The 25,884-nt window shown below is 38.3% G+C and overlaps 1 protein-coding gene across 1 annotated transcript in view; it reads left to right on the top strand.

Moving 5' to 3' along the window:
* Positions 1–25,603, top strand: part of LOC149146917 (RNA helicase, ATP-dependent, SK12/DOB1 protein) — a 565,347-nt gene extending 539,744 nt beyond the window's left edge. Inside the window, exons 23-24 of the mRNA XM_089440900.1 lie at positions 24,772–24,898; positions 24,989–25,603. Coding sequence (XP_089297026.1) covers positions 24,772–24,898; positions 24,989–25,207 — 346 coding nt within the window. The 3' untranslated portion in view covers positions 25,208–25,603. The remainder of the gene's footprint in view (positions 1–24,771; positions 24,899–24,988) is intronic.
* Positions 25,604–25,884: the final 281 nt, after the last annotated feature.

Below are 25,884 nucleotides of genomic sequence, written 5' to 3' on the forward strand. Positions count from 1 at the left end.
CACCGTTATTTTTGGACAAATGTCCCCGAAAAAACCCAACTTGGGAAAAGAAGTGCAGTAATGAGGGTTTTATTATTATGCAACAGTGAAATCTGAGTACAATCTATGGATGCCCAATGGGCAATCCAAACAACAAGAAAATTTGGCGAAAATTATCTAAGGGAATTTCCCTTTCTCCACAAGCAATCTCGGCACAACTCTACCTCAAAAACCCTGTCATCCTGGACCCTCTGCATCAACTCTTGCACAGTTCTTGTGTAGTTCTTGCGCAGACCCTTGGACATCTAGCTCGGAATTGCCACTAATGAAGTCATTATGCCTATCTCTGTTGAGGAAACTGATTCTCCATCCTTCTGGAAGACTTTCCCGACCTCTGGAAGCTTAATCGAATTTTCCTTCGGCCAAATCGAATTGCTCTTTTGAAGCACTACGCAGTCCTTTGTGCTGCCTCACTGGGAATAGCTCGGCCTCTTACTGCTTCCTCTTTGGATATGGAAAAATTCCTCTAGATCACTACCTCTGTCCCTCACTGACTCTGCTTCAATCTCTAGCTCTCTGGCAACTGTTGTTGCTCTCTGGAAATCGATCTACCAAGGAAATCAAACTGCTCAAGTATCTTCTCCAAGTGCCCATCGACTACTTCTTATAATCCTTTTTTGGAGCACCAACGACCAAGATTAAAAGTTAATCAAAGGCTAGGATCATCTTGAAGTCGATCAATGTGCGTTTCTAGGCTATTCTGACCTTGACTTAATTAATTTTGATTAATTAACCAATTTTCCTAAGTTTAGACTTCGGAAACATTAAAAAATAGGTTAATAATCTAATATTTTCATTTATAGGTGGAATTTTCATAAACAATTCTAGGTTTTGGAGATCTCATGCATTCTAGCCTCTCCACCAAATTTCGTGGCTAGAACACATTCAATGCTACAAAAACTAACATTTACTTGGCAATTCTAAACCATATGTTTCTTTTTTCCACAAAAAAAGAAAGTAATTTGATTAATTATAATAAAATCACATTTTGTAAATGTATATATGTATACATTCATCTAATTCCAAACCATATGCTACTTGGATGATCTTTTTGTTAATTTTGTACAAGCCATATAATTTGGAAGCAAATTTGTTCTTTCCTTGTTGTTTAAGATGTAGCTATTTGCATTATTGAAATCTTAAAAACACCCAATCTCCTTCAAATTCTCTTTCCAACTTATGTTGATCTACTTGTTGCTTCATATGATTACCTTGGGTTGTTAAGTTCTCTTTGAGTATTTCAATGACCATGTGATTTTTTGCCAATTGATTTCTTACCACCAAAACCTTAGTTTTGTTCAATGTAAACCCATTCCATTTTCAAGGTTCATAACCATATGGATCTTAAAAATGAGTCATTTTCACTAATGTTTGGTAAGTAGAGTTACATCACTTGTTGTCCCTTCAATGTAACAACTTCTAGAGACACTCGTTCGGGCGTGATGATGTTGTTTGAATGAGCTCTCATGATCATATCTTCCGATTTAGACCTATTCTTCCATATTTTCCATCAAGTCTGTTACAGTGAAATCTAACACCCATGCAAAGCTTCACTAGGTGTGTTACCTTCCGTTAATTTTAGATAACAATGGTATGTAATATGCTTTAGCACAATTTACTTCAATGTTACATATTGGCCCAATAAGAATTTCCATTTATTTCCAGTAGCAATCACATTAACTTAATCACATTGACAGTAAATGCAAATAGAACATAAAACATGTGTAGAAGACAAGCCAAGACAAGAGGACACAAGATTTGGCGGGTGCCAAGGAAAAACCCTAATGTGAGGACCCTTTGATCAAATCTTCTTATTATTATTCAATAGTTCAGCACAGAGAGAGTACATAGATCGAATTCACTTGCCCAATACACAGTCAAAATAATCCTGTCAAAATCAGCAGTCAACTACAGCGCTAACTAGAAAGTCAACGCTGGTCAAATTACAAACAAAATTGTTGATTTGGGGTAGCATCGGATGTGCTCTAGCCATGAAAATTGGTGGAGAGCCTAAAATTAGCGCATGAGATCTCCAAAACCCAAAAATGGTTTGGGCAGATTCTAACCGATTTGGGAGACATTAAAATAATTAATATTTTTAATGGAGTTCTTAAGTCTAAACTTAGGGAAAATAAAATATTAATGGGTATTAATATAAAACTGAGTTAGAAGGGTCCAAAAGTCATGGATCAAGCCAAATCTAATCTTATTCATTGATTAGAGATTTACTCTCGGTCATTGATGGAGCAACGGGAAAAGTATAAGAGGAGGCTTGAGGGTCAGTTGGAGAATACACCAAGAGAGATCAAGAATTCGATTTCTGGGGCAGGGTTTGCTGAGGAAATCAAGTGAGTGATCTGAGTTGTAGCTAAGAAGCAATGAATACATAGCAGAGAGGCAGAGTTAGTACCAAGGGGATCAGCGCAGAGTCGTGAGAGGTTGACGCAGAGCTAGCTAGAGGCTACGCAGAGGCAGCCAGGTTTTGCGCAAAGCCAGAGAGGGCCAGCGTGTGAGACGTAAAGGGTCTAGGGGCTGACGTAGAGGCTCCAAAAGTTGACGCAGAACCTAGAGAGGTTGACGCAGGGCCTAGAGGCAGCACTGGGAGAATTTCGTGGGACAAACTGAGAGCTGGAGAGCTGGATAGGGTGACACAGTCCCTATCAGAGTGACACAAAGCAAGAGAAGTTGCATTGTTGTTGTGGGATCATTCATTTGGTGATTTAGCTAGAATATCTGTCTCCGACTGAGAGGTACTACTGTCGAGAGCATTCTCTGTTGGGTGAGCCATTTCTAACACCCAGGTTGTATCCTGAAACTGCATAATAATAAAACCCTCTAAATAGTTGCACCAGTTGAGCAGATCTTGAATAGATCCTATAATCTTCCTTTGTAGCAAAACTAAAGAATATATTGTAGACCAATTGAAGGAGTTCTCTTGGAAGTATTCTTGAGCATATGTTGGAGAAATCTTGAAAGTTCATTTAAGATAGAATTTGGTGACACTATTGAGCAGACATCAAGAGATGTGGAGCTGACTATGTAGCCTTGCTTGAAGGAGACCTTGAAGTCTTCTTATAGCAACTTTTGAAGCAAATCTAAGAGGATGGGAGTCCTCATACAAGGTTGGAGTGTTGGCAGCGTTTCCATTGATGTCAAATGATCATATTCATGTTGATGAGATTTCTCATGCTTGATGTTGTATGTTGATGGATTTGTCATGTTGATGAGGTTGCTTGATGTTGTATGTTGATGGATTTGTCATGTTGATGAGGTTGCTTGATGTTGTATGTTGATGAGGGGGATCGCTCAAGGTTCATTGTGTTGATTGCTTGATTTGCAAAGACTGATCAAAGTTTTGTGAAAGGAAAGGTTGAAGAGAAGGCTTTGATGTCTGTCCATTGATGATTATCTTGATGGTTATTTCAAACAAAATGAAGACATGACACTTAAGAACCAATGAACAAAGTCTGAAGAACCAAAGAACAAAGGCTAAAGAACACATTGTTGTGATTGAATCAATTGTACAAAATAGTTTATATTTTGGCCTCTTTATAATAGTAACGCTCTTGTTGCTCTCAGGATCTGTGTTATAATGTTGGTCATCTAGTACCCTAGATAGTAATCTCAGAAACCGGATTCGTTGATTTTTTGCCAAGTGTCTGAATCCTGTGAATCGGATTCGATTCGCCCTAATTTGAGTCTGATTTTTGTGACACGGCGTGTCCGAATGGGACACGATCGAATCCGGATCGTGTCCCGTTCGAACACATCGTGTCACAAAAATTGGATTTGAATCTGGGGAAAAGGAACTTGCGGGCCAATAAAAGGGCGCAATTTCTAATTTTCTTCACCATTTTGTTTCATTCCTTTTGCAAGAAGTGAGTTGTGGATTTGCTGTTAGAAGTTTAGAGCAAGAAGCCAAGGGTTTGGAGCATTTTCAAGGAGATTCAAGCAACAGGTAAGTGCATTTTCTCTCTATTTTTTTGCATTTGTATTACAACAGTTTGTATATGCATTTCTTTTACAAATTTGTGCATATTTTGTTTTTTTTTTTGTAAGTGTTCCTGGCTTAATCAAGGGTAGCAGGTAGGGGGTAAAGGAAGGGGAAGAATGTCCCCAATGGAGCTGCCCCTCCTTCCCCAATATCATCAGAATCTGCTGCAAGTAATGTTGAGGGAAGACTTCCTCCTAAAGGTAACATTGAGAAATATCCCTTGTGGAAATATGTCACAAGAAAGGATGGGCCAAGAAGTAAGGGGAAGGGAGGAGGCAATGTGCATTGGAGATGCAACTTTTGCCGCAATACTTTCACAAGCACATATTTTCGTGTGAAAGGCTATTTGTTGGCTTTACCAGGTTGTGGAGTTGGAGCTTGTACATAAATTCTTTTACAAAAGAGGAAAGAAATGGAAAAAGACTTCACTGTTGGTATCCCAAATGTGGCTTCAAAATCAAGAAAAACCAAGAATGATGACCCCCTTCCATTCTTTAGGAAAGGCAACACCAAATTTCCATTTAAGAGTTCTATTGGGGGACAAGCAACAAAAAGAAAGGCAATTTCACTTGGTCCAGTGGACAAGATTTTTCAAAAAAAGAAACGAGAAGAGCTTGATCTCACCATTGCTTTTTTTTCTATCAAAACTTCATATCCTTTAATGTTGCACAATCACCTTTATTTATTGAGATGTGCCGAGCTCTAACTCACGGGTCTCCATCATGGTATGTGCCTCCTAGTTCAGAGAATCTTAGAACCACATTGTTGACGAAGGCAAAAAAAGAGGTGCAAAAAATGCTTGATCCTATTCAAGCATCATGGCCAACATCTGGGGTCAGCATTGTTTCTGATGGATGGACAGATCCAGCACGACACCCACTCTTCAACTTCATGGTGTCTTCCTTGAATGGTCCAGTTTTCTTGAAAGCAGTGGATACAGTTGGAGAATACAAGGATGCACAATTTATTAAAGTTATTTAAGATGTAGGTGTTGATTCTTATGTGCAAATCATTACAGATAATGCACCTGTTTGCAAGGTTGTTGGCATGATTGTGGAAGCTAAATATCCACAAGTGTTTTGGACACCTTGCATTTTCCATTCATTGAACTTAGCACTGAAATCCATTGCTTCTGATGTGCTTTGGATTGGTAACATTATTGAGGATGCACGACATATCCGTAACTTTGTGCAAAATCATACAAGTGCCCTCACAATCTACAAGGAGTACAGCAATTTATCATTGTTGAAGATTGCTGATACACGGTTTGCCTCTTTATTCATCATGTTGAAGAGGTTGAGGGAGGTCAAGATCGCTCTTGGGGCCATGGTTATTTCTGAGTTTTGGTCTTTTTGGAGAAAGACAGATCAACTAGCCTCTAAAAGATTGAAGGACACAGTGCTAGATTATGCTTGGTGGGAGAGGGTAGATCTAGTTATTTAGATCATGGACCCTATCATTTCTTTGCTTCGATTTGCAGATATAGACAAACCCATCCTAGGAGAGGTTTATGAGGATGGGATTGCATGATTGAGTCTGTGAGGAGCATTATTCTACAGAGTGAGTGCCCCGAGTATGAGACATCACCAGAGGCCTTCTGTGGTACTATACAAGATATTTTTGTCAGCAAATGGGATAAGAATTGCACACCTTTACATTGTTTGCTCACTCATTGAACCCAAAATACTACAGCTATGAGTGGCTGAATGGTGGACCTTCCCGCAGATTCCGTCCTCACATGGATGGTGAAATCTCACAGGGGAGGAAAGATGCATTCAGGAGGGTCTTTCAAGATAGAGCATTGCTTGATGAGGTGGAGGATGCCTTTACAGAGTTTTCCAATGGCACTGGTCGATTTGTAGGATATGATGTGATTAGAGACAAGGGGGCTAAGAAGCCCTATTCTTGGTGGGTAAATCATGGGGCAACAAGCCCTCCTCTTCAACAGTTAGCCATGAGGCTCCTTTCTCAGGTGACTTCATCCTCTTGTTGTGAGAGGAATTGGAGCATATATGGGAATTTGTATAGTGTTAAGAAGAGCAGGCTTGAGCAGTCCAGGCTAGAGAAAATGGTGTATGTGCACACCAACCTTCATCTTATTTACAGGCAGAGGGAATAGTGGTTGAAGGGAAAGACAAAGATGTGGGATGTCTTTCCTGATGATATGGGTCTAGACAACAGTGTTGAGTTGGCATTGGCCAACATGGATCTCAATGATCCAATGCTAGAGCCTATTAGATTTGATGACGGTGATATTGTAGAAGGGTCATCCTCCACACCTGCAGATGCAGAGGCGACTATGGATACAGGGGAGGAGGAGGATGCAAAGGAGAGTAGTGGTGACCATGATGATGAGGATAGTGATGATGATTCTAATGATGACTCATGATTCATGGGCTACCCACTGCCTTGAGGCTTGTATACCTGTAGTTGTTTTGTATTTTTATTTCTATTTGCCATTGGCTTTGCACTACCTATGTAACACATTTTGATTTTGATGACTTAATGAGAAAACTGCAACTGTCAGTGTCTTTATCTTACTTTCTTGTCTTTCTCCTATTGGATCATTGATGAATTGAATATGTATTATGATTTATCATTTATGAATTTAGAATTTATGATTCATTGATTTATCATTTATGTGACACGTATTTGAATTTTCTATGTACTATGCATTCTATAATGTTACTAACTTACTTTGTAAACAGTAAAACTTACATCTAGATGAAGATCTATGTTTGAAATCAATGAATTTGTATCATTATTGAGAATTTGTGTAAGAAATGTATAATTTAAAATATATATATATATATATATATATTAATAAAATAATATATAACGAATCCTAATGTGTCCTGTTCCGAGGGGTCAACTTGTCCGAATCCGACACTCGAATCCCTGTATCCTACAAATCCTGAATCCCCGTGTTAGGTTACTTAGATAGTAATGCATTTTCAGCTCAACTAGTTTGCATTACAACAAGTTTGGCTATCTGAGCCTTGACTTATGCAATAATGAATCCTTGACCATGATTCTTTGGTTAAAATCAGTACAAAGCAAATTTTTCCTAATTGGAGACTTAGTTGAAATTGAAGAGGTGAGATGCAAATAGTCCTGGAATACCAAGAGACAACTCCTCATAATGAAAGGAGATTTTGGGGGTAAGGCAAAATCCCTTTCATTTACATTTTTCGATCCTGAGGCTTGTGGGTTATAGCCCACAAACCTATCAGAAGCGTTATTCATTCACTTAGGCCATAAGCCTTTAAACCGGAAGAACCCAACTTAATCGATTTTTCGTTAAAAATCGGGACCACACCATTTTGACGCAATACAGAGGAAACACATAAACAAAGGAAAACTCCGCTTGAACCCTTGGGCCGGACTTCAAAATCTATAAGCCTGCGTCTACAATTATCGTCGGGTCCACTCTCGGTCCATCGCCTTTCCACTGCACTATCCTTCGCATTCCCCGATCGTCGATCACCCGAACTCTATCGGCCTCAATCTCCACTGTCCATTTCTTTCTCCGATCCAACAGCTATCGGCACATCGCTTAATCGGTCCATCGGCGTATCGCAATTCCATCTTCGTCGTCCCTTGGCCTCTGTCTAATGCGATTTGCAATTTAATCTTGACTGTTGATCTGGCGCTCGATCCAATGATTGTCGCTTAGCTGATCAAATCAACTTGCATGACAATCCTCCACCATTGATCTACCTCATGCAAGATCCGACGATTCACAAGGATTTGGAGTAGACAACAAGCACGAGGATTAACTGCCTGAAAAACGGTTTCCTCTCTCCTCCTCACTGCTACGTGCCTGCCGCTGAATGGAATCGGAGCCAATCGGAAAATACCGCTTATGGCATTTCTTCCGCCCGAAATACCACTTCCACTGTTGCGAAACCACTTCTTCGTGAATTAGCGCCCTCATATCTTTGCCATGCGATGACCGTCGATCTATATGATTGATCTTTGTCGCCTCCGCTATTTATCTTCTGCTTATTGATGGATTCTGTGTTAAAACACCGGTTTCTGCCATGCTCTGTTAACACACGACATTCATATAACTAACATCGTTGGATCGTCATTGATCCTACAGTGATCGATGGTCGATCAACACACTTACAAATGGGATTTAAGCCATCCACGCAGATATATATACAACAGAACTGAAAGGACATAATACACAGACACGCAGAAATCCACAGAACACATAATCTATTCACTATACAATATGGAATATAGACTAAGGCATTTCAGCCTTAGAAACAAGTTCCCTCTCGACTACATTTTGATTACTCTCGGCTTACACAAATTCTATTTGTTCTCTGTCTCGTCTCTCCACTATCTGAACATGCAGGTTTATCATATATATATATATATAAGGAAACATTGGATCGGATCACTGTGAAGAATCCAATCATATCCTTTCCTCAAATCTCTCAACTAATCTCTCTATATGCATACATATGGCAAATTACATTTAATTAAGTCCATCTAATTAGCTCTGTTTTAAACAGATTTTCCCAGTTTTGCTCGAATAGTCCACATCCTCTCGTTCTCCGCTTTGGATTCCTCTTTTGATTAAGGGGGGGTTAGATGCTCCTGCATTAGACTCCCTACGCACAAAAATTTATGACCTCCTGGTCATATGCTTCTCCTTACCCTTAGCAATTCTACCCACTTCCTTGTGGAATTGCCTTTATGATCTTCTGTGAGCTGCAACCAAACCTCTGCAATAATAGTCTTCCTCTGCTACACGATACCTCACCAAGCTTTCTCCTGAGCTTAGTCTTTTGGGATCCTTCTGGTTCTCTCCACTAAAACCAATTGAGCACTCCTTGCTCTAGCTTGCTGCAAGTCTTCTCACCTTCTGCTGCCTCTATTTGCACAACAGTAAAGACCATAAACTCACCATACTTCGACAACTGTACCTCTTCTCCTTCTGCTTGCAAACTCTTCCTCCTTCTCGCGGGAAATCTTCTTCCCTTTCCCTACTCTGATACCAAATGATGGGGTGCGAAATTGGAGTACACCAATTTCGCTTCCAGTCTGGGACCAATGGGTTATGAGCCCATTTCATTATCAGAAGTTTTTAATCGCTCTTTGCATTAAAAACCCGAGACTTCAACTATCAGGATACACGGGATACACGGGAAGAACCCACATTCGAAAGCATGGCCAGACTTCAAAATCTATAAGCCCACATCTATAAATAGCCGGGTCCACTCTTAGTCCATCGCCTTTCCGTTGCACTGTCCTTCGCATTCCCCGATCGCCGATCACCCGAACTTTATCGGCCTCAATCTCCACCGTCCATTTCTTTCTCCGATCCAACGGCTATCAGCGCATCGCTTAATCAGTCCATCGGTGTATCGCAATTCCATCTTCGTCGTCCCTTGACCTCTGTCAAATGCAATTTGCTATTAAATCTTAACCATTGATCTGGCGCTCAATCCAACGGTTGTCGCTTAGCCGATCAAATCAACTTGCATGACAATCCTCCACCATCGATCTACCTTGTGCAAGTTCCGACAGTTCACAAGGATTTCAAGTAGACAACAAGCACGAGGATTAACCACCCGAAAAATGGTTTCCTCTCTCCTCGTTGCTACGTGTCCACCACTAAATGGAATCGGAGCCAATTGGAAAATACCGCTTACGGCATTTCTTCCGCCCGAAATACCACTTCCACTATTGCGAAACTACTTCTTCGCGAATTAACGCCCTCACATCTCTACCATGCGATCACCATCGATCTATACAATTGATGGTTCTCGTTCTTTGTCGCCTCCGTCGTTGATCTTCTGCTTATCGATGGATTCTGTGTTAAAACATCGGTTTCTACCATACTCTGTTAACACACGACATTCATATAACTGACATCATTGGATCGCCATTGATCCTACAGTGATCGATGGTCGATCAACAGACTTACAAATGGGATTTAAGCCATCCACGTAGATATATATACAACAAAACTGAAAGGACATAATACACAAACACGTGGAAATCCACAGAACACATAATCTATTCACTATACAATATGGAATACAGACTAAGGCATTTCAGCCTTAGAAACAAGTTCCCTCTCGACTACATTTTGATTACTCTCGGCTTCTCTGTCTCGTCTCTCCACTATCTGAACATGCAGGTTCATCATCATCATCATATATATATATATATAAGGAAACATTGGATCGGATCACTGTGAAGGATCCGATCATATCCTTTCCTCAAATCTCTCAACTAATCTCTCTATATGCATACATATGAATACATATGGCAAATTACATTTAATTAAGTCCATCTAATTAGCTCTGTTTTAAACAAATTTTCCTGGTTTTGCTCCGATGGTCCATGTCCTCTCGTTCTTCGCTTTGGATTCCTCTTTTGATTAAGGGGGCGTCAGATGCTCTTGCATCACCTCATTTCAAATCCCTACATAGAATGCAAATAGTCAAAGAGCCATGTTTATAAAAGATGCACTGTTGAATGAGAATTAAGTTCCCTAAATTGAAAATTTGTATGAGAGAGCTCTTGAACAAGCCTAACAAGGAAAAAAGAGCAAGATAAAGAGTAGTGGTAGGAGAGCAGACTTGAAGAAGAGAAGCAGAGAGGATAAGCAGTGGAATAGAGACAAAGGTCGAGTAACCAGCGAATTTGATTTGTAAATCAATCAATGGATTGTAGTCTCCTTTCAAGTTGTAGCTTCATAAAAAATAACTTGGAGCTTGTTGAGGTAGGAGCGTCCTGTGGGTTGTAGCCTGCAGAAAATTTGTGGGAGTTGGAGCTTCCTTGCAAGTTGAAACTTGCAAAAGAATTTATGTAGCTATAATGACCCACCTACAATTACAAACAGAATGTGAATATTAGCATGCATACGAGACATGCATATGATAGCTACATATACATGCAACCCATGTACTGCCCTGGTATACCTACTAATCAATATTGCACGTCTAAGTATAGGGTAATTAATTGATTTGTGAAGTAAATACCTAAACTCACCGAAGTATGATGAATATGTCGAGCGAGATACTTAATATGTATACCAGTGATAATATATAATTAATACATTGTTTAATAATAAAGTCAATATACAAGATTGTGAACTAAATTAATTAAATTTATGAAATTAAATATAAATAAATAACAATTAAATTAAAATATTTTAATAAAAGTATAAAATTAAATTAAACTATAAAATAAGAGTTATTTTTAAAATTAATAAAAGTGTAAATTAAAAAAATGTTAGGATATTCCAACACATAGGAAATAGTTAAGTATAACTTGGTCTAGTGTAGAGTTAGGTAAAGTGTGTTTCTTTACTATGTACATTTGTAACTTACAATCCAACGGTCACGATACATTCTAGACATGAAGTGATCTAGTGGTTCATTCTCTCCTTGTGATTACCGACACTTGATCCGTGGCTTAACACCCGATTGGTCCATGATCTCTATTTAAAGAGCATGGATGGCCATTAGTAGGGTAACCGTTCATGAGAGAAGCTTATGTAAATTTTCATTCTTTTCTTAATAAATTGCCTAAAGTGGCTACATTGGCTCTTGCCGTGGACTGTTTCCCTCTTTGAAGGTTTTAACCACGTCAAAAATATTGGTGTATTGATTTGTGATCTATTTGTGAGCGATGTCCTTTAGTGGTCTGTTTGAGGAACTTACCTTGTAAATTCCTACATGGTATCGGAGCTATTTGAGGGCCATATCTGTTGGTGATCCAAATCGGAAGTCGGTACAATTGCATCTGACTGTCGTTTCCTAGATCTACTGTTTTTGACTGCTTTCGGGCCGAGAGGACTGCTCTATTGTGTTAGGAGCATCTGTTCCAGTGAAGAACCTCTTTCGTTTCACGCGAAAAGGTTTCCGGTAGCCCTAGCTACATTATTTTTAAGATCTGGAGGTATACAGTCTTTATTTGCAGTTTTAGCTATTTATCTCTCTATTTATTTCTCTTTACTTATCTCTTTGTTTTTTATTACCGGATCTATACCTTTCATTTATGTGTATGCTCTTTGCCCTACGACTCTATGCGATCTGGGCAAATCAAAAACAGAAAGGAAAGATTTTTCTCATGCATATGCTCTTTTCTGTCGCGCCTTAGTGTGATCTCGGAAGATCAGAAACATTGAGGAATATATTTAGTTTCCGACAAAAGCTAACTTCAAGCCACAAGGTTTGTTTTTTTTTGTATGCCCGTGTTGGGTTGTGTGGTTTTTTGTTTTGTAGGCAAAAAGAGCTTTTTTAAGTAAGCACGCACCCCAAAGTTTCAGTGACTAAAAAAAAAACCCTTCCTCTTTTCCAAAAATTACTAATCTTTTAAACTAGTTCACTTGGTCCAAAGTTACTTTATGAGAATAAAGGTCTTGAGTTCAAGTCTTTCTTTTTGTTAAGTTACTTTTTCAAAAAGCACATATAAGTTATGTTTTAAAGTTACTTTATGTAAAAGTGTTCTCACCCATTATAAAATGTGAGTCACTTATAATTCTAAAGTCTCTTTATCTTTTATTTAAGTTACAATTTAGTGGGTAGCTCATAAAGTACCATTGTAAAAGTGACTTTCACTTATTTATAAAAGTGGGTCACATAATTTTTTTTTTTTAAGTGAGCTAATTAGATTAAGTTTGGAAAGGCAGTGGTTTTTTTTTAAATATAACATTATCATTCACTTCCACACATTCACGTACTTCGTCGACATCTTCAACAACTTTTCTTCAAAAAGCCATAACTTATTCATCTAGAAGCCGTTTTCAGAGCCGTTTTTTTTAATTAGCCTAATTTTTTGAGATCTTTCCATTGGAACACTTAGTTTCAACATCTACAACTTCAGTTTCTATTAAAATGGAAAGTCCATGCCAAGTTATTCTTAACAGCACCAACTACTTCCAATGGTGGTCCTACATTGTGGATTTACTTAGAAGTAAAGGTCTTTATAGAATAGCCTCAGGCCAAGAAACTAAACCTAAAGATGAAAATAAGGCAGCCAAATGGGAAAATAGGCAAGATCAAGCACGTGGGTTAATAGGGATGTCTATTTCTCTAGACCTTAGATTCCATATTGCAGAACTTGATACCCCTAATGAAGCAATGAAACAATTTACTAAAGTTTTTGGAATTAAAAATGAGATTCGAGCCCATCAACTCGAAAATGAGTTTCTTACGTTGGACCCCAATAATTTTTCTTCCATTGAAGATTTTTTGTCCAAGTTCAAGACCTTTAGACTTCTCTTGGAAGGTGTTAAGGTTAAGAAAGAAGATGGTAGCCTTATCTATTCCATTCTTACTAAGTTGGGACCAGCCTACTCTGTGTTTGTTTCCACCTTCCATTCTACTAGAGAAGCATTTATTTCTCAAGGACAAGACTACAAGTCCCCCTCTTTTAATGCCTTTTGTGATTCTTTAATAAGAGAACAAGAAAAACTCTTACATCTTGGTCTTCTTAATCTTGGAAACTCTTCTGAGAAAGCATGAGCCGCCCAGCAGCAACCAAATGCAAAGAACCCTAAAAAGTAGTATCTTAAAAAGAATGGTCCTAAACCAAACAAGGGTCCTAAGCAATTTCAGACTCAAAATGAAAAATCATTTCAACAAAATGATAAGGCAAATAAAAACAAAGGGAAGAAGACTGATAGACATTGCCACTTTTGTAATCGAGATGGCCACTTAGAATCTAAATTCTTTAAAAAGATGGAAGCCTTGGAAGCAGCAATGAAGAAGCATGACATCCATTTGGAGCACTCTTCAACTTCAACTTCATCTTCACGAATAGAACTTTCTGCATGTGGTTGTCAAGTATCTCGATCTGGTTATGCACTGAATGTATCTTCTTCTTCTTATTCTCATGAGTAGCTCATTGATTCTGGAGCTTCTTATCACATGGCCAAAAACAAAGCCATGTTTTCTTCTTTAAATGATTGTAACACCAAAAATATATATGTTGGTGATGATAAATCTCTTAGTGTTGTAGGGACTGGATCTGTTCATCTAGACAATGGTCAATTTAATGATGTATTATGTGTTCCAACCTTATCCTGCAACCTTCTATTTGTATATCAGATAACTCATTCAAGTGAAGGTAAAACCATTGAATTTTCACCTCACGATGTTGTAATTAAGGACCTAAGAGATCCTAAACAGATTTTAGCTACTGGCATTGCTGATGATTCTACAAGGTTGTATAAGTTTAACAACTTTGGGTCATCAAATCTTCCCTCGGTATTTGTTGCTCATAATGATGAAGTGAGCAAACTTTGGCATGAGCGATTTGGTCACTTAAACTATCGCTCCCTTCAAAATCTATATAAAGAAAATATGGTGACAGGTCTTCCTATGGTATCTTGCAAAGATGGTGTTTGTTCCAGATGTGTACTTGGAAAACATCATCGGGATAGTTTTGAAAAACGTGCCTCTTGGCACGCCTCAACCCCTTTACAGCTTGTACATAGTGATTTATGTGGTCCACTTCTAGTTGTTTCATTCTCTGGCTACAAGTATTTCTTAATTTTCATTGACGATTTCTATAGACGCACTTGGGTATACTTCTTAAAACTCAAGAGTGAAGTATTTAACATGTTCTTGGCCTTCAAGGCCTTTTTTGAGAAACAATCTGGACATCAAATTCTTAAGCTAAGATCAGATAATGGCGGAGAATATGTTAACAACAAATTCATCAACTTTTGCACTGAGCATGGAATTCAAATGCAACATACTGTTCCATATACTCCACAACAAAATGGTGTAGCTGAAAGGGAGAATCACAACTTAAAGGAAATGGCTAATTGCATGCTTCAACCTAAAGGACTTAGTCTTAATTTTTGGGTAGAAGCAATTAACTGTGCAAATTACATAGTAAATCGCACTCCTATTAAGGTTTTAAAGAATATCACTCCAGAAGAAGCATGGAGCTCAATTAAACCAGACGTAAGTCACTTTCGTGTTTTTGGAAGTGAAGCATGGGCCCATATTCCAGATGAGAAACATAAAGCTTTAGAACCTAAGAGTGAAAAATGTATTTTTGTTGGATATTTTGAAGATGTTAAAGGATATAGACTTATTCCACTTAAGTCCAAAAATATTATCATTAGAAGAGATGTAAAGTTTGCTAAAAATATATCGGCCTGCGAGCCTAGTTTGGCTGATCTGCCACCTCTCTCTATCCCTTCTACTTCTGAAAATATTTCTTCTTCAAATGATGACAGCGAGGATGACAGTCTCCCCCACCTTCTCAGGATCCTCCTTCAGCTCCTCAGCTTCCAAAATGGGTCTGTGCTACTCAGGATGCAACAAGTGTTCTTGCAGGTGATCCTACAGATCAACGACATACACGTTCTCAGTTCAATAGAGCCTCTTCTTTAGTGGCTCAAGCTTCAGTGAATTGTGATCCTGACACCTTTGCAAAAGCTTAAGGCCATCCAGATTGGGATGCAACTATGAATGAAGAATGGCGTTCATTATTGGTAAATGGTACATGGGATCTTGTTCCTCTTCCAAAGGGACGAAAACTTGTTAGATGCAAATGGGTTTACAGAACCAAGTATGAACCAAATGGAAAAGTTGATAAACACAAAGTTCGTCTTGTTGCTAAGGGCTTTTCACAAGTTGAAGGCACTGACTATACTGAAACCTTCTCCCCTGTTGCCAAAATGAACTATATCTGCCTTGTTCTTTCCCTTGCTGCCTCTTTCAAATGGGAAGTCCATCAGATGGATGTTAAATCTGCATTTTTGCATGGAGACTTGCATGAAGAAATCTATATGGAACAACCTCCTGGATTTATACAAACAAACTCCAGCCTTGTATGTCAGCTTAAGAAATCCCTTTACGATCTCAAGAAGCCCCTCGAGCTTGGTATGCCAAAATGGATAGCTTTCTTTTAGATACTGGCTTTTCTAGGTGTCATTCTGACAATACTGTCTACACCAAGAAAGTGGGCAAGTCTCTTATCATTCTTGTTCTTTATGTTGATGATCTTATCCTTACTGGTAGTGATCCCAACGTTATAAACTATGTGAAGTCCAGCCTTAAAAAGAAGTTTTAAATGACAAACTTAGGACACTTGCATTATTTTCTTGATCTTCAAGTCTTGCAAACCAAGGAAAGTATTTTCTTTTCCCAATCCAAGTATGCTTGTGATCTTCTACGCCACTTTCACATGGAAGACTGTAAACCAGCCTCTTCTCCCTTTCAGTCTGGAGCCAAACTTGCAGTCACTAAAACTTCCCCTAAAGTTGATGCTACCTTATACTGTCAACTTGTAGGAAAACTTTTGTATCTGACCCATACTCGTCCTGACCTTTCCTTTGTTGTTGGCCTTATTGCTTGGTTTATGCAAATCCCACATGAAAGTTATTGGAAAGTAGCTAAAAGAATACTTCATTATGTACAAGGTACAGTTTAGTTTGGGATTCATTACAGTGCAAAAGAATCTCCTCTATTGGTTGGTTTCACTGATAATGATTGGGCTGGTGACCCTGATGATCAGAAGTCTACTGCAGGTTATGTCTTCACTCTTGGTTCTAGACCTATTACATGGGCTTGCATGAAACAAAGTGCCATTTCTCTTTCTTCAGCAGAAGCAGAGTATCGTGGCGCCGTAGAAGCTAGTAGGAAGCCCTGTGGCTTCGTCAAATCTTGTCAGAGTTTGGCTTTCAGTAGCAGCATTCGACTACACTTTGGTGTGATAATCAAAGTGCCATTCAATTATGCAAAGATCCAATCCAACATCAGCGCAGCAAACACATTGAACTACACATGCACTTCATCATAAAGCTCATTCATGACCATGTTCTTGAAGTGCAATATTGTTCAACAGATGATCAAGTTGCAGACATCTTTACAAAGGCTCTCATAGAGGCGAAGTTTACTAAACTTTGATTTATGGTTGGAGTTCAGGAAGTTCTCACTAAGGGGGAATAGGCTCTAATGCCTCCTTCCTTCTCCTATTGTGTCATATTTGTACATCCTTCAATCCTATCCCAAGTTGTTCTTAAGGGGGGATGTTAGTATATTCCGACACATAGGAAATAGTTAAGTATAACTTGGTCTAGTGTAGAGTTAGGTAAAGTGTGTTTCTTTACTATATACATTTGTAACTTGCAATCCGACAGTCACAATATGTTCTAGACATGAAGTAATCTAACGGTTCATTCTCTCCTCGGTATTACCAACACTTGATCCGTGGCTTGACACCCGATTGGTCCATGATCTCTATTTAAAGAGCATGGAGGGTCATTTGTAGGGTAACCGTTCATGAGAGAAGCTTATGTAAATTTTCATTCTTTTATTAATAAATTGCCTGAAGTGGCCGCGTTGGCTCAAATCGTGGACTGTTTCCCTCTTTGAGGGTTTTAACCACGTCAAGAATACTGGTGTATTGATCTGTGATCTATTTGTGAGCGGTGTCCTTTGGTGTTCTGTCTGAGGAACTTACCCTGTAAATTCCTACAAAAAATAAAAAATTAAATTAAAACCTTAAGTTACTTTATAAAAGTTTAATTTAAAACTGTGAATAATTCAGGGAGTAAAAAAATCTATATATATTATTATTCAACAACCTTATAAAAGGGAATCACCTCTTCAGAGCCATGGAAAAGGCAAATGACTAAGCTAGATCTCCACGTGCTAGAAGGCAAAGGAGACAGAAGGCTTGGCAGGAAATTGAGACGATGGTATAGAAATGTATAAGAAGAAGGTGAAACACACAGACAGGGAAGGAATTTTTACACAGTGAGACAGAGGAGGAATCTTTACGCAGGGAGACAGAGGAGGAATTTACAAGAGAGAGCCACAGAGGAAGATTGAGCTTCATTGTTCTTGAATCTTTTGGGCACGAGGGCCAGAGTGCTTCAATTGTGAAGTATTATAGAACTAGGTACTGAGGTTGTGCCTAGTTTGGCAGAGGCGATTTGGTCATTTTGGTAATGGGGCCAAATTGAAACTATGACAGCTCGGGATCAACTTCAAACGTGGAAGCCAGGTATGTATCTGTGTATTAAATTGGTAAACTTTGCCTTAAAATACCATTGTCTGAATTCTGAGCATCAATTTTTTGGTTAAACTTAGTTAATTTCCCAAATTAGGGCTCCACAGTAGTAGCCTCTTGTAGGTTGGAGCCTATAGAAAATCTGATGTAATAAAAGACTAGGAGATGCTTTCACATCACTTCAGCCAACAATTTGTGGTTTTCTCCCTTTATGGGTTTCCACTTATATTTGGTGTCTTCATATGTTGAATGTTGAATGTCTCACTTGTTTGAATGTTTTTGAATTTTGCTTATATATGCAAATATCTATTTGGTAACTACAAAAGAAGCAATTAAAAGTTGAACACATACATAAGCCATTAGTTGCAAAAGAAAATACTTGGAAAACGAAATTAAGTTGAATTAAATAATTGAAAAGACACATTTACTTGATGCAGGAGCATCCAGACTTAACCAGCAATGTGATTGTATGTTCATGTGTTGTGGCTAACATGAGATGAATTTCATTGACCTAGTGCTCAAATTCAGTTTTAGTAGAGAGGGCTGGACCTCTCAAAAATGATCTTTACTTCATTATTGTAATAATTAGAATATTGTATTATTTTTAGACTAAGAGATAAGTTGTTAGTATAGGTGTGTCTCAGAGCTTGGAAATAGGGATTTGATTGTTAGATTGATTAAAATAGGGATTGAGTTGTCAATGCAGTTAGGATAGGATTCGATTCATAAAAGAGAAAAAGAATGTAATGATAGAGATTAGATGATTGAGAATAGAGTGAGTGAGCGAGAGTTTGTGTGACAGAGATAGGGTTTGAGATTGAACAGAGGTCAGAAAACTGTTGTAATCGAGCCAAGAGGGCAAAGACTCTGTAATTTACATTTTGTTGAATAAATGATTAAGTGTGGTGTTGCGTGTTAATCCTGGTGCAAAAGTTCATTTGTATCTGTGTATCGGCGTTCAGGACTTATTCGGGTATTTTTCTCTGTTTAAACGCTTTATTCATAAACCACAGTCAATTAGTATTAAGTGTTAATATTGAGCTTAAACGCTAAAAACCTTTCCTTAAGCGTTTTTTCTTAAAGAATGAAATACAGCATGTGGGCTGTATTTGATAAGTGGGAAGTGGTTTCTTGCGGACCCAAAAGGTCGTAAATGGTATTGTTCCAAGTTCGCGCGATTAACCTTAGCCGCCGATACGTAGCCGAGGAAAACCACTTTTCTCGTGCGCTCTCCATTTGATATCGACTGTGCAAGAATCCGCGCGAGATTGCGCGACCGCCGTTCAATTGAACTTTGTTTCTTGCAAGGTTAGAATGATAAGATCCTTTAAGGACATCAACAAAACTTCCAGGATTTTCTTCGTGATGAATATTGGTTTCTTCCTTTGAATTGGAAGGTTCTCCCGTATAGCCAGATCTAGATTTGTCATGTAGTGTCCTTTGAGAGATGAGAATGACATCGAAGGTATGGGACTCTTCAAATTGTTGTTGGCTTTGTCCAACTCTCCTTTTAGAGATACAACTTCAACTTCCAATTTTTTTCAAATTTCTTCCTTTTCCTTTAGCTTATTGTTCAACATTTCTTCCATTCTTTTAGCTTCTTCCTTCATTTTTTCAGAGAGTTGATTTCTTGAGATAACTTCTCATTCTTCTTTCTAGGTCTCTCATTTTCTTCTATGGCACTAATCAATAGTTCCTCCACATTTCCTTCTACTTCTTCTAGACTTTCTTCTTCTTTTGGACTATCTGTTTCTTTTGCGAAGGCCATGAACAATACTTCTCTACTTCCACCATATTCTTCTTTTGATTCAAAGTCATCACTGTCTTGTTTGGAGAAGAAAAATTTTTTGTTTGATCCTTGTTGATTTGTGGTAGCATCGAATGTGCTCTAGCCATGAAAATTAGTGGAGAGGCTAAAGCACATGATATCTCCAAGACCCAGAAATGGTTTGGGGAAATTCAACCCGGATAGAGAGATATTAAAATAATTAATATTTTTAATGGAGTTCCTAAGTCTAAACTTAGGAAAATTAAAATATTAATAGGTATTAATATAAAACTGGACGAGAAGGTTCTAAATGACATGGATAAAGCCAAATCCAATCTTAGTCGTTGATTAGAAACTTAATTTCGGTCGTTGAAGACTCAACAGGTAAAGTATAAGAGGAAGCTTGAGGGTCAGTTGGAGACACACCAAGATTGATCAGTCAGTTCAATTTTCTGGAGTGGGGTTTGCTGAGAAAATTCGAACAAGTGATCTGAGTTGCAGTGAGTACATAGCAGAGAGGCAGAGATAGTGCCAGAGGGTCAGCGCAGCGACTGAGGAGACTACGCAAAGGTAGCATGAGCCACGCAGAGGCAGCTACAGACTAGGCTTGCGTGGGTGACACAGAAGGCCAGAGAGCTGACGCAGAGAGGCAGAAGACTGACGCAGGGGGTTCCAGAGCTACGCAGAGGCTAGCAGGGCTAATGCAGAGCCTTGGAGAAGCGCCAGAAGGATTTTCGTGGGGCAAACTAGTGCTGAGAAGCTGAATATTTGCTTCTGAGGAGAGGTATTACTGTCGTGTAACAATTTCTGTTGGGTGAGTCAGTTCAGCACCCTAGTTGTACTCAAGAAATCTACATAATAATAAAACCCTCAGAACTGCTGCATCAGTTTTCCCGCATTGGGTTTTTGCGAGGACAATTGTCCAAAAATAATGGTGTCCCTTGTGTGTTTGTCTAGTATTTTAGGTGTTGATTTGTATATGAGTTAAGGCTGCATTTGTGTTTATTTTCAGTATTTATATGAATAAATAACTTGTTAATGAATAAACAAGTAGGTGAAATAAACCAGATAATGCACTAGGGATTTCTAATGGGTAACATTTAGAAATTTCAACAATCCTTTCCTCTTGAAGGTTCTTCTCTTAGGTTCATCTCCATCATCACTGTCATCTTTAAAAGGGAACTTTGATGCATAATGCCCTATTTTACCACATCTAAAGCAAATGAGAGGTAACTTACCTTTGAGTTGAATCCTTTCTTTAGCTTCTTGACAACTTGTGCCATTTCAGCTTCCTTATGAGTATCTCATCTTGTATGCTGTGAGAATTCCTTGAAGTTCATCCATTGATAGAGAATCCAAATATTTTAGTTTTTATATGGCACAAACCTTGGCATCAAAAATGATCCGGAAGAGATCTCAAGACCTTTTGGGCAATCATCTTTTCTTTGACATCTTCACCTAGACCTTTGAGACAGTTGACTACCTCATCTACTTGAAGAAAATAAGCAGCAATGTCTTCTTCATCATTCATATTGAGACTTTGAAGTTGTCTTCTATAGGTTTGAAGCTTTTCCTTTTTGACCTTGTCATCTCCTTTGTAAATATGGATGAGCTTGTCCCACATCTCTTTAGCTATTTTGATACCCATAACTTTGGTGAATTTTGAATCGGACAAACCACTAGCTATAGAATTCAAGGCCTTTTCATTTTCCATAAATGCTTTCTTCCCGTCCAGTTTTGTTGGAAGAGGAGATGGGATCTTGTATCTATCTGTGATAGGTTGCCAAAATTCGACTCCAAGAGACATTAAGTACTCCATTCTGACCTTCCAGGAGGCAAAATTTGTTCCATCAAATTGGGGGACCTTAGCATCTTTACTGTCCATTGTGATTCAAGAATCCTTCTTCCAGCTATTAGGTTTATCTTGAAGAAGCTGGCTCTAATACCAATTGTTGGAAACACTGAGAAGGAGGGTGAATCAATATTTCTTTCAATTGTTATATTATGCCAGTTAAGATTTTTATCGCATGTTAAACCAGAACACAAGAAATAAAACAAAAAAAAAATTATTGATGAAGATAGTGAGGACTCCAATTCTCTTTTACAAAAATTCAAGCTCCAACTTGTACAACAAAATCTCTGACTCCTTCAAAGCTTCATTCTTGAATAGATCGAAGTACTAACTTGGTCAAAATGAGGACTCCAATCCTCTCAACAAATCCAAGCACCAACTTGGTCAAAATGAGGACTCCAATCTTCCTAGGCTTCAACCTTTCTAAATAGACTTCAAAATCAACTTCTGCAAGATGTCTCCAAAATCAGTTCCAAATACACTTCAAAAGAGGTCTACAAGGTCTTCTCAAGCCTGCTCCAAGAATGCTTCAACAAGGCTTCCAAAGGCTGCTTCAACAAAGGCTTCCAAGGCTGCTACAAATGATCTCCAAGATATTCCAAGAAATCTTCAAAGTCTGGTTCAAATCTGTTCCAATACCTCAAGAAGATGCTCCAAAGAATCTTGAAAGTCTGTTACAAAATCTCTTCAAATAGGTTACTCTATGAGTTCACGAGAATGCTCAACTCAAGTCTGCTACAGGTGGCCTCAAGAATGCTTTAATAAGTCCTCCAAAAGACTGCTTTTAAGTCTGCTCCAAAGTTTCCTTTGAGTCACTTCAGAATTACTTCAGAAAATAGTCCTTGTCAAGCTTCAAAACTTATCTAGCACAAGGCAAAAGAACCACAGGTCCGAACAAATATTTTAGGCTAAATTTCAAAAGTCTGAAGTATCACAGTGGGCGCCAAAACTTCCTCAGACAGGGCCGAGTCTTCACTAGTTATAGACCGAGGTCTGTTGTCACCTTAGGCTGAGTTTCTTCCTCTTCCATAGGCCAAATGGCAGGCAGAGAATAGGCCAAGTTTCTTCAAACAAGAGGACAAGTTTTGCTTCAACGTTCTGTTCCAAAATCTTGATCAAAGAATTGCCAAGAAAACCATAAACCAAGAACTGTAACCAGTAAACGAAAGCCTTTTTCTTTTCCTAGGGTTTATGAGATATGAACAAAATTTCCTTTTTGTTTCAACTTTCTTCCAATCTTCTTGCTTGGACGAATGGTCAAATGAGGTCGAATGGACTCTTATTTATACTAGTCCAAACATGCACCGAATTGACATGTCTGTTGGGGAGGTGGCTGACTTGACAATAAGGAGGCCAACTTGTCCTTGGGAGGCAAAATTTGGTTTCTCTTTGCAAAATTCATTTCTCTTTAACGAGGAATTAGGAGGCATGAAAATGCTTGTTGGAAAGGGCTCAAAGTTTTGTACAATCCTATGTAATTTTCTTCTTGAGCAGGACATTCCTTTGACATCAATAACAAATATTCTTCCAACAATCACTTTGTTCCTTAACCCTAGATTACTTATTGTAGCTGATCTCTATCATATTGGGACTCCTCCCATTGGTGAAAGTCCTTAAGGAGAAGGGGGTTTTGGCTGTGGTGATAGTGGGCCACTACCTCATTATTGCTAATAGGTCTAGTTTATACCTTGTAGGGTTTCCCTCTCAAAGGCCTACTAGATTTTGTAGCAATAAGGCCCGAAGGTGGTTAAAGACTGAAGTGATCAAGGTAATTAGAGAAACTCTATAAAGTGGTGCCTGCAGCCAAAATCCATATTATAATGGCTCTTATAAGAGTGGCCAAAGGCCGGATCAAAAACAAAGCTTTGATACCAAATGTGACGAACACAATTCGTTCACACAAATATATTCACAATATTTGGAGTCTGAAAATATCAATCATAGGATTAATAATATTTATATATAAATGTTTGAGTACAAGGGATATGAGATGAGATCGTTACAAATGAGGACCCACTTGTATATCTAGGCAGGTGCCCCTTCATGAACGGTCATGTCCTTAGAGACATGTATCTTCAGTATACTAATCATTATTAACTATTAATTATTAATTATTTATATTCATAACACTGGATGGGAGAGAGTATTGACCGAAGCATAAGTGGAGAGCTCTGAATCAAAGCTATCTTTAGATCATCATAGGGCTGATGGCTGGCTGGCTGACCAAAGAGGAGAAAAACTTTCTCCAAGGGGTTACCCACTTGGGTGCGTAACAAAGACCATACTACATGCATTTCCCTATAGAAACAAGCCTAGTACATCCCTATTCTAGATTTTTTCTCCAACTTAGCTTTATTGTATTTATTGTTATATTTTATCTATTTCCTAACTTTTATTTTTATGTATCTAACACATTGCATCTTGAGTGGCCACAAATCAACTAGAAACATGAAGTTCTTCTCAAAGTCAAAATGCGGTCTTATTGGCATGATACTGGTGTCTATGATGTAGTGATCAATGTTTAGGATCTATTGTTTTGCCTTGAAGATGTACCATTTGAATGGTACAAAATCCATTCTCTTTGTCTTAAGTTGCTTCTTTGTTTGCTTTGTTTAAGGCATTTGTACTATGAAATAAAATTCAGTAACAATCAAGCAAGATTAACATTGAAGTCATTGAAGAAGGGATGGAAAAATTGGGAATTCGTGTACAAATGCCTGTTCAATGTATCGACCTTGAGGAGAATTAAAATCACTAAAAGTAAAGATGGTTAAAGCCTGTTCAATGTATCGACCTTATCAGATCAAACTCATATAAATCTGTGACTGTTGTGCACCTCAGGATTATATATCCATATTCGCTGCACCCAATGCAATTTGGAGATCCAATTCACAAACACACAAAAAGAGTTGATGCAGCACCACAACCTCATTAGGGTTGTAGAATGCATCTTGCTTCTGTCTGCAATAAATTAAGAACGGCCAAAGTGCAATCTAGCAATCACCTAAATTTGTTCTTTTAAATACTAGATGAAAATTGCTTTTGTTTCATGCAATTTAATTTTCATCAAATACTTATCTGGCATTTGACTATATATCATTTGGATTGTAGGCTGTTCAAAACTGCTGTAAGGCTAGGAGAGCTTCAAGCAAGTTTTGGGCTTCCAATAAACCCTGAAGATTATGCGAATGATTCTCTGAAGTTTGGCCTTGTCGAAGTGGTTTATGAGTGGGCCAAGGTTTGTGTCTGGCAATTTGTAATATATTTCTATGTTGTGCAGCTTGTAATTAATGTGGAAGGAATGATTGCTCTTTCTTTTCTGGTTCAGGGTACACCTTTTGCCGATATTTGTCAACTTACTGATGTTCCCGAAGGCTCAATAGTACGAACCATAGTTCGCCTTGATGAGACATGTAGGGAGTTCAAGAACGCAGCACGTATAATGGGTAATTCAGCCCTGTATGAGAAGATGGATATTGCATCCAATGCGATTAAGCGAGATATTGTCTTTGCAGCCAGTTTATATGTTACTGGAGTTCCATCTTAGAAATGTTGCTGTTGTTATCTTGTACATTATGAGTTTCTCAGATTCATTGAATTGTTGAGGAATGAGATATGCATTTTATGCATAAGATGTATGGAGCTCACCTACCATGCAGGAATTTGATGGATGATTACTTTATGGCAGTTGTAACATAATGGGGGCTTATAGTTATACAGCTCATAACATGGAAGTTTTGTACCAAGTCTATTACTGTTTATAATAATTGTATTCTCAATTTGATAGAGACAGCAATGTTCAAAGTCCCTTATAGAGGTACATGGATTGTCACTCATTTTAATAACCACAATGTCATATAGGGACTGGTAGGAGCTGGATCTCCCTTCTCATTGTACAGAAATTATTAGCTTGTAGTAATATGGTTTTCAGTTGGTGCATCTAGCAGACTAGCATACTTGGACATAACTTAACAAGTTTTGAGTTGTTCTTTTCCAGTTGGTTGACCATTATTTTGGTCATTCAAAGGACATTGATACAATTTCAATTTCAACTCCTAGTTTTTGACTAAAGAATAGGTGATGTAGCCACAAATGACAAATATGACAAGCAATAACTAACCTATGGTGTAGTCATCATCACATACAATAATTGAAATGGTACAACTTTGCGGAGTGCCTACTGCATTTTCTATAAAGAGCAAATGCTTAGAAATGAATGTGCTC

The sequence above is a fragment of the Pinus tabuliformis genome, chromosome 9, assembly GCF_031772625.1.
Source record: "Pinus tabuliformis cultivar Carrire ecotype Pingquan chromosome 9, CPIR1, whole genome shotgun sequence".
NCBI classification, from domain to species: domain Eukaryota; kingdom Viridiplantae; phylum Streptophyta; class Pinopsida; order Pinales; family Pinaceae; genus Pinus; species Pinus tabuliformis.